Source organism: Lithobates pipiens, unplaced genomic scaffold, assembly GCF_037356315.1.
Source record: "Lithobates pipiens isolate NorthernLeopardFrog02 unplaced genomic scaffold, aLitPip1_a1.2 Scaffold_3, whole genome shotgun sequence".
Lineage (NCBI taxonomy): Eukaryota > Metazoa > Chordata > Amphibia > Anura > Ranidae > Lithobates > Lithobates pipiens.
In genome coordinates this window covers 102,045,026-102,062,139 of record NW_027507790.1, presented here as the reverse complement: position 1 = coordinate 102,062,139, position 17,114 = coordinate 102,045,026, and the positions used below count along the sequence as shown (strand labels likewise).

The 17,114-nt window shown below is 39.8% G+C and overlaps 1 protein-coding gene across 8 annotated transcripts in view; it reads right to left on the bottom strand.

Annotated features, from left to right (window-relative positions):
- AIFM3 (AIF family member 3) overlaps positions 1-17,114 on the bottom strand; it is a 140,466-nt gene that overhangs the window by 6,541 nt on the left and 116,811 nt on the right. For 4 of the 8 annotated variants that reach the window (XM_077462116.1, XM_077462115.1, XM_077462118.1 and 1 more), the window contains 3 exons: positions 15,821-15,880; positions 9,773-9,877; positions 7,974-7,994 (listed from right to left, as the gene is read on the bottom strand). In XM_077462116.1, coding sequence (XP_077318242.1) covers positions 7,974-7,994; positions 9,773-9,877; positions 15,821-15,880 — 186 coding nt within the window. Of the gene's footprint in view, positions 1-7,973; positions 7,995-9,768; positions 9,878-15,820; positions 15,881-17,114 lie in introns of those variants that run through there. The other 4 variants (XM_077462119.1, XM_077462121.1, XM_077462120.1 and 1 more) reach the window with 4 other exon arrangements.

The following is a 17,114-nucleotide window of genomic DNA, read 5'->3' as shown; positions in this document are numbered from 1 at the left end:
TTCCATTGTCCTGGTGCTCCCGGGCCGTCAAAAGTGTAATAGGTGGTTGAGAAATGAGATGCGTCATTTATGCTCCTAGAATGCCTAAAGGTGCCACGTCAATGTTGGGCCTTTGTATGAGGCCAGGTTGTGTAAAAGTCTCAAACATGTGGTATCACCATACTTAGGAAGAGTAGCAGAATGCATTTTGGGGTGTAATTTGTTGTATGCATATGCTATGTGTGAGGAAAAAAAACAGATAATATGACAATTTTGTAAAACAAATAAATAAATAAAAAAAATCATTCATTTTGCAAAGCATTGTGGGGAAAATTACAACTTAAAAAAACTCACCATGCTACTTAATACCTTGAAATGTCTACTTTCTAAAAAGGGGTAATTTGGGGGGTAGTTGTACTTTCCTGGATTGTTAGTGTCTCAAGAAATGAGATACACCTAATGTACTGAAGGCTTGATCAGATGTGATAAATTTTCAGTGATTGGCACCATAGTTTGTAGACTCTATAACTTTCAAAAAGACCAAATAATATACACTAATTTGGGTTATGCTTACCAAAGATATGTAGCAGTATTTGGTACTTGGCCAAAATTTATGAAGAAAAATTGCTAATTAGCAAAATTTTATGACAAAAACATAGAAAGAAGCATTTTTTGCACAAAAGTTACGGTCTTTTTTTATTTATAGCACAAAAAATAAAAAACACACTAGTTATTAAATACCACCAAAGGAAAGCGCTATTTGTGTGAAAAAAAGGACACAAGTTTCATATGGGTACAGTGTTGCATGACTGAGTAATTGTCATTCAAACTGCGAGAGCGCTGAAAACTGAAAATTGGTCTGGGCAGGAAGGGGGTGTAAGTGCACTGTATTGAGGTGGTTAAGTTTTGAACATGGGGGGTGTCTATAGTGTGTCTGTAAAGTGGGCGATGTTTCCCGTGTTTAGAACAGTCCGAGAGCAAAATGACATTTCTAAAGGAAAAAAAGTAATTTAAAAGTACTCACGGCTATAATGAATTGTAGGGTCCCGGCAATACACATAAAAGTCATTGGAAAAAATGGCATGGGATTCCCCCACAGTCATTACCAGGCACTTCAGGTCTGGTATGGATATTAAGGGGAACCCCGTGCCAGAATAAAAAAAATGGCATGGGTCCCCCCAAAAATCCATACCAGACCCTTATCCAAGCATGCAACCTGGCAGGCCACAGCAAAAGAGGGGGGACGAGAGAGCATCCCCCCTCTTGAACCGTAGCAGGCCACATGCCCTCAACATGGGGAGGGTGCTTTGGGGTAGCTTCCCAAAGCACCTTGTCCCCATGTTGATGGGGAGAAGGACCTCATACCCACAACCCTTGCCCGGTGGTTGTGGGGGTCTGCGGGTGGGGGGCTTATCGGAATCTGGAAGCCCCCTTTAACAAGGGGACCCCCAGATCCCGACCCCCACGTGTGAAATGGTAATGGGGTACAAATGTAGCCCTACCATTTCACAAAAAAATAGGAAAAAAAAGGTACAAATGACAGCAAGTGGCTTGGGACAAGTCCTTTATTAAAAAAATTAAAAAATAAAACTGTTCCACGAAGTCTTCTTCTCTCGCTCTGCCGACGGACCAAAATTTTAAAAACCGCCACCCGGCGTAATGACCATCCTCTCAGATGACAGCTCTTTTATAACTGAGGGCGGGGCCACACGGTGATGTCGCCGGGTGACCCCACCTCCTCTGATGCATGGGGACATCCCTATGGCTTTCCCGTAGTGTCAGATGGGGTGGTGCCACCCGGTTACGTAAATGGGTGGCCGCTCCCCCCTCTGACGCTATGGGAAAGCCATAAGGATGTCCCCATACGTCAGAGGGGGGCGGGTCACCTGGCGATGTCACCGCATGGCCCCACCCTCAGTTATAAAAGAGCTGTCACCTGAGGGGACGGTCATTATGGTGGGTGCCTCCCATGGAGGCAAGGTCGGGTTTTTTTTTTCTTTTTCTTTTTTCGGACCGTCGGCGGAGTGAGAGGAGAAGACTTTTATTTTTTAATAAAGGACTTGTCCCAAGCTGTGTCCTGTCATTTGTACCATTTTCACACTTTTTTGTGAAATGGTAGGGGTACATTTGTACCCCATTACCTTTTCAGCTGGTCGGGGTCTGGGAGTCCTCTTGTTAAAGGGGGCTTCCAGATTCTTTTGTACCTTTTTTTCCTATTTTTTAGTGAAATGGTAGGGCTACATTTGTACCCCATTACCATTTCACACGTGGGGGTCGGGATCTGGGGGTCCCCTTGTTAAAGGAGGCTTCCAGATTCCGATAAGCCCCCCGCCCGCAGACCCCTACAACCACTGGGCAAGGGTTGTGGGGATGAGGCTCTTGTCCCCATCAACATAGGGACAAGGTGCTTTGGGGGCTACTCCAAAGCACCCTCCCCATGTTGAGGGCATGTGGCCTGGTATGGTTCAGGGGGGGGCGCTTTCTTGTCCCCCCCTCTTTTTCCTGTGGCCTGCCAGGTTGCGTGCTCAGATAAGGGTCTGGTATGGATTTTTGGGAGGACCCCAGCGCCATTTTTTTTGTAAATTTTGTGCGGGGTTCCCCTTAAAATCCTCTGGGTCTGGTATGGATTTTGAGGGGGCCCCCACGCCATTTTTTTTAAATTTTGGTTTGGGGTTCCCCTTAATATTCAAATCTGGTAATGGACTGTGGGGGAATCCCATGCTGTTTTTTTCATGACTTTTATGTGTATTGCCGGGACCGACAGTTCATTATAGCTGCGAGTACTTTTAAATGACTTTTTTTCCTTTAGAAATTTCATTTTGCTCTCGGACTGTTCTAAACACGGGAAACATGCACCACTTTACAGGGATACTATAGACACCCCCAGGTACAAAATTATAGGAATATTTCACTTTTATTGTTTCACTTTAAGCATTATTAAAATCACTGCTCTCGAAAAAAAACGGCCATTTTTAAAACTTTTTTTTGCATTCATATATGTCCCCTGGGGCAGGACCCAGGTCCCCAAACACTTTTTATGACAATACCATGCATATAAGCCTTTAAAATTATCACTATTGATTTCTCCCATAGACTTTTAAAGGGTGTTCCGCAGCTTTCGCATTTTTACGCGAACACCCCAAATTGTTCGCTATTCGGTGAACACCCGATGTTCGTCTCGAACTCGAAAATCGTGCTCATCCCTAATTACCAATATGAGATAGACAGATATATGTGTGTGTATGTATGTATTATATATATATATATATATATATATATATATATATATATATATATATATATATATGTATTATTATTTATTTGTGTGCGTAATTCATTACAATAATATTCAAAATATTCAGCATAAGAGCTGAAGAGGCATCAGAGGGGGCGGGGTCATCCGTTTGCGTCATTGAGTGGCCCCGCCCTCAGCTATATAACAGCTGTCAAAGCAAGAAGAAGCGTCACTCGACGGGAGCCTACCATGGAGGCGGAGCTGTTGTGATTTTTTTCTTTTTTCAGTTCGTTTGGCAGAGTGATAAAAGATGAATGGACATCACGGGACATTTTTATTTTTTTTGTTTTTAGTAAAGGACTTGTCCCAAAGTGTCTCCTGTCTTTTTTACTATTTCTGACACTTTTGTTTGGGTGAAATGGTAGGGTACAATGTACCCGTTACCAATTCACATGGGGGGGGCAGGATCTGGGGGTCCCCTTGTTAAAGGTGGCTTCCAGATTGCGTTAACCCCCCCGCCCGTATACCCCCACAACCACCGGGCAAGGGTTGTGGGGATGAGGCCCTTGTCCCCATCAACATGGGATCGAGGTGTTTTGGGGGGCTACTCTAAAGCACCAAACCCATGTTAAGGGCATGTGGCCTGGTACGGTTCAGGAGGGGGGCGCTCTCTCCTCCCCCCTCTTTTTCTGCGGCCTGCCAGGTTGCATATGGTATGGATTTTGGGGGGACCCCTATGCCATTTTTTTTTTATTTGGCACAGGGTTCCCCTTAATTTCGTGAAGGGCCTGGTATGGATTTTGGGGGGACCCCCACGCTTTTTTTTTGGGTTCGGGGTTCCCCTTACTATTCATACCAGGCCTTTGGCCTGGATGAAGGAATCTGTACTGTCAACTATTGTATTCAGAACCGCAGCATCCATGGCTTCCGGAATAACCAATCAGTGACTGCATCAAGACTTTACACCTGGTAGAATTTTACATCCGGATCAGTTGGATGGTGCCAACAGAGATACCCACTGCTCAAATTTCAGTTCAGTTCAGTTTCCAGTTCAGCAGGAATCCATTGAAATTGCAGCCCTGTATTGCTAGCTTAAAGCAGAGTTCCACCCAAAAGAGGAAGTTCTGATTTAAGGCCTTCTCCCCAGCTCCTGTTTGTGAAATGGAGCTTTTGGGGAGAAGGAAGGGAGTGGGTACCCGATTTTGACAAGTAGCCACTCCCACTTCATTTCCGATTGCCTTAGGTGATCGGAAGCAGAAGTTCTCCTTCCCCCCTTCCACCCAAAGTCTTCTGGGACCCATGATAGGTCCTAGAAGACTTCGGGACCAGTCACAGAGTGCAGCACCGCTTGTGCATGCAAAGTGGGCATCTAGCTGTAAAACCACAAGCTGTCACAGCCAGCTACCCATAATAAAGATGCTAGCACTGCCGAGGGAGAACACGGGGTGAAAACAGCTGAGGTGAGTGCATCGCTGGATCATGGGACAAGAGAGTGGCTGTTTATTAATAGTCACACTTTTTGTAGCTGCTGACTTTTGGTAAACAGATAAATTACTGGAACTCCACTTTAAGGTGATTCTAAAGGCCCAAGATTGTTTTACCTTCATGCATTCAATGCATAACGGTAAAAAACTTTCTCTGGGCAGCAGCACCCCTAATATTTACCTGAGCCCCTACAAAAGCCTCGGTTCTCTGGGGATTGCACCCCCTCATTGTCTGAGACAGCAGCAGGAGCCATTGTCAATAACAGCCAGTCAGCTAATGAGGAGAGAAAAGGGGCAGGCCCAAGCCACAGCTCTGGACATGCAGAACAGCAGCTCAGAACGAGGCTGCTTGAGTACCCCCATTGCAAGCTGCTGCTGCTGCTTTCTCTAGGGTCACTTGGCAGGAGGGAGGGGCCAAGAGTGTCAGTGAGTAACCCGAGCAGAGGAGGAAAACCACTGCATAGAGCAGGTGAGTATAACATATTTGTTATTTTAAAACAAAAAGAGAAAGCCTTTAATATCACTTTAATATTGTGCCATTATGAAACTATTGTTAACCTATTACAAATATCTTCTCGCATTTATGCTACTACTGTCCATTCTCAGATTTACAACCATGTTTAGACCATGTACCCAAGAGCCTATAAACTAATTTGACATTTACAAATCTGTTAATGACCTTTAGTTAGTAATCTTATGATCAATAGAATTGTTGTTCTATTGATTATGTCATAGTAATTGAATGTAGTAGTACCCTTATTTTGCATCATGACCCTAAATGAAAAGCAATGATGATCACAGTAAATCCTTCGTAAAACAGAACATTACTTCCCTTACAATCCTAAAAACAAGGATGCATTCAGTAATACTGGTTTATAGCATAGATACAGCCTAATATATTTCTAAACTGCATGCAATTGTTTCAGTCTTGGCAATCATCAATGCAGCACATGAAAAAAACTTTGTGACAAACAAATTGAATCAGATAGATTATGGTTAGGTGGGCTTCAACTAACTAGTTCTGGATGTACAGTCAGTCCAGGGGCATACAGAAATAATTTTCATGGCTCTACCCACTATCTTAAAGTGATTGTTTTATTTATTTTTATTTTTTTAAAACAAACATATCATACTTACCTGATTTGTGCAGTGGTTTTGCACAGAGCAGCCCAGATTCTCCTCTTCTCTTGTTCCTCTCCGGCGCTCCTGGCCCTTCCCTCCTGCCAAGTCCGAGTCAAGCCTCTGCTCTTTGTGTCCATTCAGAAGATTCAAACAAGGAAGACGTCGCTCCAGGCGAGCAGTCACTACAGTCTGAATGCGCTGGGTACAAACCATGGCCCACCACCGATGACCAATAGGACGAAAAAAAAATGTCTGTACACCACAGGAATGTTCCAACAATTTTATTCCAAAAATTGATAAAAACGTATTGCTATTTTTTGGAATAAAATTGTTGTAATGTTCCTGTGGTGTGCAGCCGTTCTTTTCTTCCTGTCCATTCAGACACAGAGTTGTGCCTCATCCCTGCCCCCTCTCTCTCCTCATTTGCTCAATGACTTTGATTGACAGCAGCAGGAGTCAATGGTGCCCACTGTGTGTCTCAGCCAATCAGGGAAAGAGTCCCGGACAGCTGAGTCTCTTGTGCAACATCACTGGATCAAGATGGGGCTCTGGTAAGTATTAGGAGGGCTTAGGGGGACTGCTGTACACAGAAGGTTTTTTATTTTAATGCATATGCATTAGGATAAAAAAACTTCTGCTTTTAGAACCACTTTCAAGGGAGGAATAAACTGTCTGTTTTTAAAATTTTGAGTAAAGCATTGTCATTTATATATAACCTTCTGTTATAAGTCTCCGCTATATTTTCCTCTGGTTTATTTTAATTGAATTTTATTGTATTTATTTTTTGCTTCTTTTAGGCTCCACCATGCACATTGAGCTTAAACAAATGCTTGGCAGTAAAAAAAAAAAAAAAAAAAAACGCTCATATAGAGCGTTTTTTTGTACAAAGTTTAGATGAGTTTAGGAGAGTTTTGTATTTTTTTTTGCCAGTAAGCTCCAATCAGAAACGTGAACCAGAAGGGTTTTTTTCCTGCCTCTAAACGTTGAGCTCAAAATATGCCTGTAATCATCCTAAAGTGCATGGACACATAGGATAAGATTGAGCTGCTTCTACAGGCAGAACACAAAACTCCTGTAGAAGCAGCGCTTTTTAAGACAGTGTGCATGGAGCTTTAAAGTGTATGTATAACCAGAACCTTTTTATGAATAGAGTAGGAAAGGATTGAAACTCCTTTTTGTTGTCTATATAGAAAGTTGGAGGAAATCTACCGGAAGGGAACTCCATTCTTAGATATTTGTACCCAGAACAGATGTCCCCTTTGGAAGATTTCACCTTATCTCTTGTTTTGGGGACAACTCAAAAATGTTGGATTTCCCCTTACTTTCTTGGCGACAATGGTCACTAGTACATAGGTAGTGGTGAGTGTCCCCAATGGGAACACAAGACAGCATTTAAAATTGACAGAGGATCTAACTCTTCACCGCTCTATCTTAGACTTAAAAACAAGGTTTTGCCTAGAGACATGATTTAAGCCTACATCACCATAACCTGGTTATCACAGCATAGCATATCTGGTTTTGCTTTGTTATGGCGACCTTCAGCAAATAACCAAATTAAAATGCAGTTTTTGGTGGGAAAGAGCTTTGTTTAAATAAATCAACTGTGTGGTACAACTTTTACAGGAGCTATTTATCATTTAAATTCCTAATAGTAATTAAACCCATTCAAGTGGACTTGTTTTGAAGATGTTTCACTACTCAGGTAGCTTCTTTAGTTCTAATAAAAATAAGCTTGTAAATGCTGGGATAAGTTCCTGACAAGCATTAGAACTTAGGAAGCTACTTCAATGAGTAGCCAAACATCTTCAACTCTTCAATGTTACAGAACAAGTCCAGTTGAATGTATTACTCTCTCATGTATACCTTGACATTGATTAATTGGAAACCTAACTGACATATTTTAAATCCCATCCTTTAACTTTTTAAATCACACGATGCATCCACAGAAACTGAAGCTGGTCCCAAAAATCCAATCTTAGGTCCCTTGTTACAAGTGCATCTCAAATTATCTTATTTTCCTAGCGCTCCCTTTTAGGGAACTCTAAAGGTTGTTTACAGATAAACTTCCTAAGATAAAGCATTAAGGATGTTTTAATAGTGATGACAGAAATAGGAGAACAAATGGTATAAAATGGTTGCAATAATGAACATACTTGCCATGACGAATAAAAATCCTTTAGTTGAAGGAAGCAATAAAAGAAGATTTTTCATAAGTTACTTTTTTAAACGTGTAAAAAAAATAATGAGAGTTTCCCTGGTGCCCATTACATTCATACCCAGATAGCAAGAAATTAAACAGCAAGTTTGAAAATTACTTGCTAAGCCACTGCTAGACTTGCCAGGCTTTACAAGTTTGTTGCACAATTGCAGCAAGTCCACATGACTTCAGATCAACGTTCTTTGCAAACATTCTGCAAGTCTGCTGCAGGTTTTGGTTCAATTATGTTCTGCAATAGCCATCCCACCACAGAGGTCACTGTGACTTGCAGTGCTCTTGCTGTAGACTCACCACTGCAACTTTGCTCTTGCTAGAGACTTGCCACGCAAATTTCTACAAATTGGAAAAGTCTCAGCTAGAACCTGTGCTTCAAATGCTCTACAGGTGTACAACTTGTCAGTGAAAATGTGCAGAGTTACAGTTCAACACTGCCACAAATTTTTTGCAAGTTATCCTTGCTATCTGGGAATATATTTGCCCTCTTAGAGTACACATGGAACCCATCAAGCATAGTGAATTTGCAACTTCACTTTACCACTATCTACGGGAGTGAAAGCAAAAAAGACATGTAATGTACTAAATAGACCTCCTGCTATCTGAAATTCTAAGACACCAGAATGACATTTATTCATGGCAGTGAGTAGGGGCATGTATTTTCACTTAAATAAATAATCACTAGATAAAAACAAAGAGGGAACATGAGAAATTGTCCTAAATTCCACTGCTATTAACTAGAAACATCTATAAAAAAAACTTTTCCTGTAACTTCTTGACCATATTCTTGGGTTGTTTCCCCAGCTATTGGACAAGATTGTAGTCCAGACAAAATTCACATTCCGAGATGTAGATACTGAGACAAGAAACATCTCTTCATTAATTGTTGCTTTCTTTTTTCCTGTACTTTTCCCCCAAAATGTTCTTAAAGACCAATTGCACGTTAAATAATGAGAAAAAAAAAAAGACATGGCCCCACAGGGGTTAAGATACTGACCCTGTCTAAGGCACTGTCCTTCACATACTCACCCCTCTAGTCATCCAGCACTGGTCCTCTTCTAGACTGATTGATGCCCATCATCATTTAACCCACTCCCCGTTAGCTAAGGGAAAGAAGGATCCATACCTTTAAAGTATGTCATCAAACCACCCTGGCCTCACAGGAGAATGCTGCAGGGAATATGGGCATCATTCACTGCAGCATTCAAAACCAGCCCACCTTCAAACGAATTAGAGAAAAACGGGGGCCTGTGACGCCATGCTACCAGACTGTTAAAGGAATAAAAAAAATAAAAAAATGATGTACACAAAGAATATTTTAAAAATAAAGGCAGCAGGGGCTGTTCCAAGTAGGAAAAGGGTGCAGAAGATGAAAAAGGGGTAGAATAAAATGTGTTCTTTAAATTGGTAGTAAAGGGATTTGCGGGGTTCGTGGGCTCCGACGCTGTGAGCGGCCAAAGCCACGATGACGTCACTCCCATGAATGCGCGCAGGAGCATTCAGTTCCAGCAAGAAGCTCTGTAGATCTGGCATGGTATGCCAGACCTTCAGAGTGCATGCGTTGCTGACATCAGCGGCTGCATGCAGGGTGAATAAGCCTCATTATAGGCAAAGGGGTTTACAACCACTTTAAAGACAAACTTTAGTATATATTATTTCAATCTATAATTGCCATATAATCTAACTTCACAATAAATGAGAAACTCTTTAACCCTTCCAATGTGTTTAGTCACTACTTACTCGACATCACGCTTGCGAATAGATTTTCCAGATGCCATGACTTCAGCCACTTTGGAAACTATTGGATCATAATTCATACTGGCTACTGCAATGACTTCATCATTCCTAGAAAATTAAGAAATACATACAAAACGACCATGTTTAGTGGATGTATCTTAAGTTTTTTTTTCTTCATGATTGTAGTTTCATCACTGTGACCTATTGTGAATCCTAGGAATGGAAAGAAATAGATGAGCAGATGACTGTAGATGTATATCATTATCCGGAGGTGTCCAGTGAGCTGGAACACAATGTGTGAAGTTGGGCAGCTAACATGGAAAGAACTGTCAGACTTCAGGCTACATCTGACACCTGACATACAAGCTGTAGGCCCAGTGAAGCTATATAAGAAGGGGTAAATACAAAACAACTTGTAAATCTAGGTAAGCCATTTTTATCATTTAGGACTAAATATTCAGATTCATGCTCAAATCCAGTCATGAACTGGTACCAATAATGGAGTTTGCTTGGTTGCAAACTTTTTACTAGTCAAACATTAACCTAGTGTTTGAGCAGTGGAACTAAACACTGTGACATGATCTCCAAGAAAGTAATTCGGGACTTAAGCGGTCCCCCAAAAAAAAGCTGTTTACAGCTGCAAAGGTGATTTTAGTGAATTTTGAAACCCACCCCCATGAAGCACTGCCCCGTCAGCTGCCCTAAATCCTTAGGATTTTAGGACTATTGTCGGTCTGAACTGTCTGTCTCTCAATTGTTGAGAAATACTAATACTACAGAAGAACAACAAAAGGGAAAAATGAGAGTTTCTCACAGCAAATAATAAGGTTACACTGTAAATGTGAAACAGGTATTCTATTAGGCCACTATAAACAAGAACTCTGAATAGTGTTCCCATTTTTCTTTCCATGTTTTTTTTTTTTTTTTTTAATAGCCCTCTGTAGGGTTGATTTGCTAAAGGCAAATAGGCTGTTCACTTTGCCTGGGAATTTTCCCTTACCTTGGTGAATGAAGTGAAAATATGCTGACCTCCATCATCCAATCATTTGCTTGCAAAAATATTTTTTCTTTTCTTACATCAGAGGACACATAGCCATAGTAATAACTATGTGGGTCATATCGGGGTATTAGGTGCTGGACACTGGCACGTCCCTTAAGGCGTGAACTTCCCGCATATAACTCCTCCCCTTACTGGGAGTCCTCAGTTTTGGGCACGAGTAAGGATGTGTGTACTGAGCTCCACAGGTAATAATCCTTTGATGAGAGCCGGCCATCCTGACCGGATCCATTCTGATGTCTCCGTAATGGACTAAATGAATGGTACCCGGGCCTCGTCATCCAAAGACACAAGGTTTTGCTTGCAAATGCTTTTAAAGCTGGGCCCTGGGATCCAGTACTTTTTGGTAGTAAGGCCAATAAAAGTTTACTGGCAGGGTCTTCTCGCAGGTCCAGGACTGCGGGATTACCAGAGTGTTCCCCTGTTCTTGAAGGTTTCCTTTCAAGGTCTCGGAGCCTACTGTGAAGGGCGAAGATTGTGTTTTTTTATCTCTGATAAACCCTGCTGCGAGGAAAGGTAGGGGAGATTTTCTCAGGAATCTCTCCTTCCATGTATTGTGTTGTCATGTCATGTCTATGTGTCACCACTGGAGGCTGTACTGAGCACTCACCGTTCTGATGAGGGAAACAGCAGAAGTAATGGGAGGGGTTATATGGGGGAAGTTCACGCCTTAAGGGGCATGCCAGTGTCCAGCACCTGATACACCGATATAACCCACATAGTTATTACTATGTCTCTGTGTCCCCTGATGTACATCAAAGAAAAGGATTTACAGGTAAGCTGTTTTAAAAATCCTATTTTTTGTTACTTTGCATGTGATTGGGTATTATTTGGTAAATTCATTTTCACCACATTTATTAAGCTAAGGGAAAATTCCCTTGCAACCCCTATGTACCTGTTCTAGAGTTGTGTTGTATTTACAGTGCCTTGAAAAAGTATTCACACCCCTTGACATTTTCCACATTTTGTCAAGTTACAATCAAAACGTAAATGTATTTCATTGGGATTTTATGTGATCAACCAAGACAAAGTAACACATAATTATGAAGTGGAAGGAAAATGATTAATGGTTTTCGATTTTTTTTTTACAAATAAATGTGAAAAGAGTGGCATGCATTTGTATTCAGCCCCCTTTACTCTGATACCCCTAACTAAAATCTAGTGGAAGTGGAATCAATTGCCTTTAGAAGTCACCTAAATAAAATAGAGAACCTTAGTCAACAAATAGCAACATGAAGGCCAAGGAACACACCAGACAGGTTAGGGATAAAGTTTTGGAGGAGTTTAAAGCAGGGTTAGGTTATAAAAAAAGATCAAGGTTTGAAAATCTCATGCAGCACTGTTCAGTCATCCGAAAATTGAAAGAGTGTGGCAAGTACAAAGTATTGACTCAGGGGGGCTAAATACAAATACACGCCACACTTTTCACATATTTATTTGTAAAAATTTTGAATAACATTTATCATTTTCCTTCCGCTTCACAATTATGTGCCACTTTATGTTGGTCTAGCACAGAAAATCACAATAAAAGACATTTATGTTTTTGGTTGTAACATGACAAAATGTGGAACATTTCAAGGGGTATGAGTACTTTTTCAAGGCACTGTAGTTAAATGCTATGCACACAATTGATTGCTTACCATTATTTTTACTTCCCTACATCTACTAGTGTATGGTAGACTTCTGTTACTATTTTTCAAACGCTCTAATCTTTAACCGCTTCCCGACCGCCTCACGCCGATATACGTCGGCAGAAGGGCACCTACAGGCAGAATCACGTACCTGTACGTTGCCCTTTACGAGGCGGCGGGGGCGTGCGCGTGCCCGCGAGAAGCTCCGTGAGACGGGTCGCGGGTCCCAGCGATCGCCTCACACAGAGGAAGAACCGGAAGATGCTAAAGTAAACAATGGTCCCAAAAATGTGTCAAAAATGTCCGATGTGACCCCATAATGTCGCAGTCATGATAAAAATTGCTGATCGTGCCATTTAAAATAAAAATAAAAATTATTAAACAAAAAAAGCCATAAAACTATCCCCTATTTTGTAAACGCTATAACTTTTGCGCAAACCAATCAATAATCACTAATGGCCTAAATTGAGGAAAAACTTTTTTTATATATATTTTTGGGGGATATTTATTATAGCAAAAATTTTAAAATAATGTGTTTTTTTTTTTTTCAAAATTGTTGCCTTCTATTTTTTTTTGTTTATAGCGCAAAAAATAAAGACCACAGGGGTGATCAAATACCACCAAAAGAAAGCTATATTTGTGGGGAAAAAAGGATGTCAATTTTGTTTGGGAGCCATGTCACACAACCGCACAATTGTCAGTTAAAGCGACGCAGTGCCGAATCACAAAAATTGCTCTGGTCAGGAAGGGGGTAAATTCTTCCGGGGCTGAAGTGGTTAAGGATCAAAAGCGGGTTATTGAGACACAGGTAAGCTCATTTGGTTGCAAAGCCCCTCTTAAAACACCGTCAGTAAAAAAGTAGTTCAAATTTAATTGAGCCGGATTATTTTTTTGGCATCAAATATCTGTTGTTTATAAAAAGTTAATGCGTAAAGATTTTAGTTTACCAAATAAACGGCTTTTCTGGTCCAAAATTTAGAATTCTTATTTTTTTTTTTTTTAAGTTTACCTTTGTGCCATTTTTGCTTTTCTGGTTAGTTACCGTATTTAAATTGATGTAGAGATTTTTTAATACTTGTAAACTTTTTATTTTAAATAACTAACCAACAAAAAATGTCATGATTCTTATTTTAAATTATTGTACATTTTAGTTGAAAAAAATCCTCATCCTTACCTTCAAAAAGTGGTGTCTTATTCTATTTACCAAGCAGCAAACCCCTCCACTTAACTTTCCTGTTTTTTTATTATCTAAGGTTATATATAAATAGATGAAAAAACACATAGACAGGAGAGAATTTTGCGCCATTTGATCATTCTTCAGGTAAATCTTATAAACAAATAAAAAACAGGCAAATACTGCTTCATATGTAGGAGGTACAAAAATTATCCCAATGCAATTACTTTATTTTATAGACTACGGCACATTTTTCTTTTGTTACCATTATTTTGTCTGATAAACAGTTAACCTTTCTATATGGTGTCTTATATGTAGATTATATCATTGCATGTACATTTAGAAGCAGCAGTCTCAAATGGCCTTCACAGAAGCCATGTCAAGTTTAGGTTAAAAAGGTAAAATATGATTGGGTGCTATGGGAAACATTTCCACTTACCATGTATCCTTTTTAAAACACCCCTTTATGTATTTAGGTGTAGAACTGTGAACAAATAAGGACTAGGACTTTACACGGCGCATGCATCACTTTTGTATGACAGATCCTACGCACTGTTGACGTGACCAATCTTTCACATTCTCTGTGCATAAACTACCAATACTTCCTCTGTATGGCCATCTCCAGTTTCAGTTATATGTTCCTATTGTAGTCTATAAAATATAGCAATTACATATATTGCATGCATAAATGAAAGTATTAATTAACTGCTGTATAAAATGTTATTATGTCACCTTCATGTTATAGGATCTCTGAAAGTATAAGTGTAGAGATACCATGTAGAATAAAGGAAGATCCCAACTGAAGAGTCATTATTGAAATACTGGACAAAAGAGCTACTGCCTGAAGGAAAATCTAGTAGATTAGTAATCTTAGAGAATTATTTCCTTTCTAAGAAATGCACAACATTCCACAATTAAATTGGAATTAACCTGTAACCTGTTTAAAGTTTTTACGTTGTATCTTCAAAAGGGATTACTGAGCCAGTGAGACTGAAAGGTGACAAAAAGGTTGCTATGCTCCCCAAAGTGTGTATCTGGGTGAAATAAAAATAAACGTATTATATATATATCTCTTCAATATATACACATTTTCCATATTTTGTCTCTTTGTGACACAGCAAGTACAAAAAATACTTGCTATTTGTGCCAGAAATCCAGATAATTTGTATTTTATATTGCATTTTCAAATGTGTAAATGTTCCCTCCAGTGGCTTTATTTTATGACAATGATTTCGGAGGAAAGTTTGTAATGGTTTAAGGAGGAAAGATCAGCAAAACCACCTTGCAACTCCACTGAGCAGGAATTTGATCCTCAGACACACAGATATGGGAGCATAGGCTCGATTTATTAAAATGTGTTTTGCTAAGAAGTGAATGCACCAGCACCCTAATGCAGGCCAGCTAAACATTGGTGTGCCTAAAATAATTTATGATTTTTTTTAAATATGTTTGGTTGTATCTGAACAGGATTAAAGATTTTACAAGTTTATATCATGTAGGAACAAAACCACATACGGTGTAAAACCACAAATTCATAGTGCCACAGGTTTCACAATGCGCAAGTGTACACAATGTAGCCGCAGCCCCATATTTCATTTTATATGTTGCGGTCTCTGAACAGGCTTACAATAACAAACTATATATATATAATGTATGTTGTTTTTTGCTCCGACAGCATGGCAAATGTATTTTCTAAATCTGCTGCTTTGCTTGGTGTTGTGCATTTTATTGCTTATTGATGTGGTCAAATCTTATCTTATTTTCAGATAAAATGTTGGCACACATCAATTTTACAACAAATAGAATTACCTCTTACTTTAGAGTCTCCATAATTATGATAAGACATTTAAACCTACAGTTTTTTGATGAAAGCAAATTTTATGGTTCAAACACTGTAGCAGGCACACAAAGTTCAGGTACCAGAAGTAAGCTTGTACTATCATATATATATCACAACAGATGATAAGGGAGTGTATCTATAATGCTTGTAGGTTCAAAGGCAAATGTAGATAAAACTTTAAAAAGGTATTTGTTCTGAGAAAAATGCATTAACAACAATTATATCAAATAATATTGATTGTGCATATTATTGAACCAGGCTATTAACTCTATTGTCCAGTCCAATAAGAAACCAGAGAAAGTAGTTTTTTTTTACCCAGGAGCCTCAGGTAAGTGCTCCTAAATATTACCTCAATTGATCTACGATGGATGTCATCTGACTATTGGGATACAAGCTCCTTTTGGATCGCCTAAATAGTAAAATAACGCACATCTTTATACATGTGTTTGACATAAGTGAGTGCGAGTCAGATGCATGCCTCGGAGTACTTGTGACTTATCAAGTAAACCTGTTAATGTACGCTTCCACGACCAAAACCGAATTTTATAGTATAACTTTACTGGTACAGATGGGACAGACACTTGAAAAAAGTTATATAAAATGTAATACATTAAAAATCACTTTTATTTCATAAAAGATAAAAAAAAAATCGAATGGCCCCACCCAGTATGAGGGACCAGCATGACATTGTTGTAATACTCGTTCAATTTATGAACCCCAGAAGAGAAATTTGACCGAGTGGTTAGAGGCTGACATGTTTTGCTTGACAGCTTCCTCAGGACCCAGTGCTCTCAGATATTGGGGTGAGAAGTCCAAATTTGGAAAATTAACAGAGGACCAGCAAGGGGTAGTAGCATACCCCATGGGGTGCAGAGAAAAAGCTTGGTTATTCCTGTATCATGTAATTAGTATCCTCCCAAGGGAGTTGCAACTCATAACTTACTTGACCCGTTCAAAAAGTTTAAAGACCAGCTAATGCAGGGAAAGCACAACTGAGGCTGGTCTCTTTCACATCAAAACCCTCATATATTCATCCAAGATCCATAAGATATCCTCCACCAGATTAAATCTTCTTTTTATAATTATATATTTATATTTATATTTAATAATATATTTTCATCTGACAACAGTGAAGAAATTACACTTTGCTACAATGTAAAGTAGTGAGTGTACATCTTGTATAACAGTGTAAATTTGCTGTAACCTTAGAATAACTCACACAGCCATTAATGGCTAAACTGCTGGCAACAAAAGTGAATACACCCCTAAGTGAAAATGTCCAAATTGGGCCCAAAGTGTCAATATTTTGTGTGGCCACCATTATTTTCCAGCACCGCCTTAACCCTCTTGGGCATGGAGTTCACCAGAACTTCACAGGTTGCCACTGGAGTTGCCACTGGAGTACTCTTCCACCCCTCCATGACGACATCATGTAGCTGGTAGATTTTAGAGACCTTGCGCACCTCCACCTGCACCTGGTTATCAGAATGAGGGCACGTATTGGCCTGTACGTGATTACCCCCTGGCACATCAAAATTCCATCAAGGGTGGTTCCAATTGAGGCTCTCAACATAACAATTTTTTTTTTTTTTACAGGGGGCCCCAAAACGTAAAAATATCAAAATGAGGCTCCAGAGGGGGGA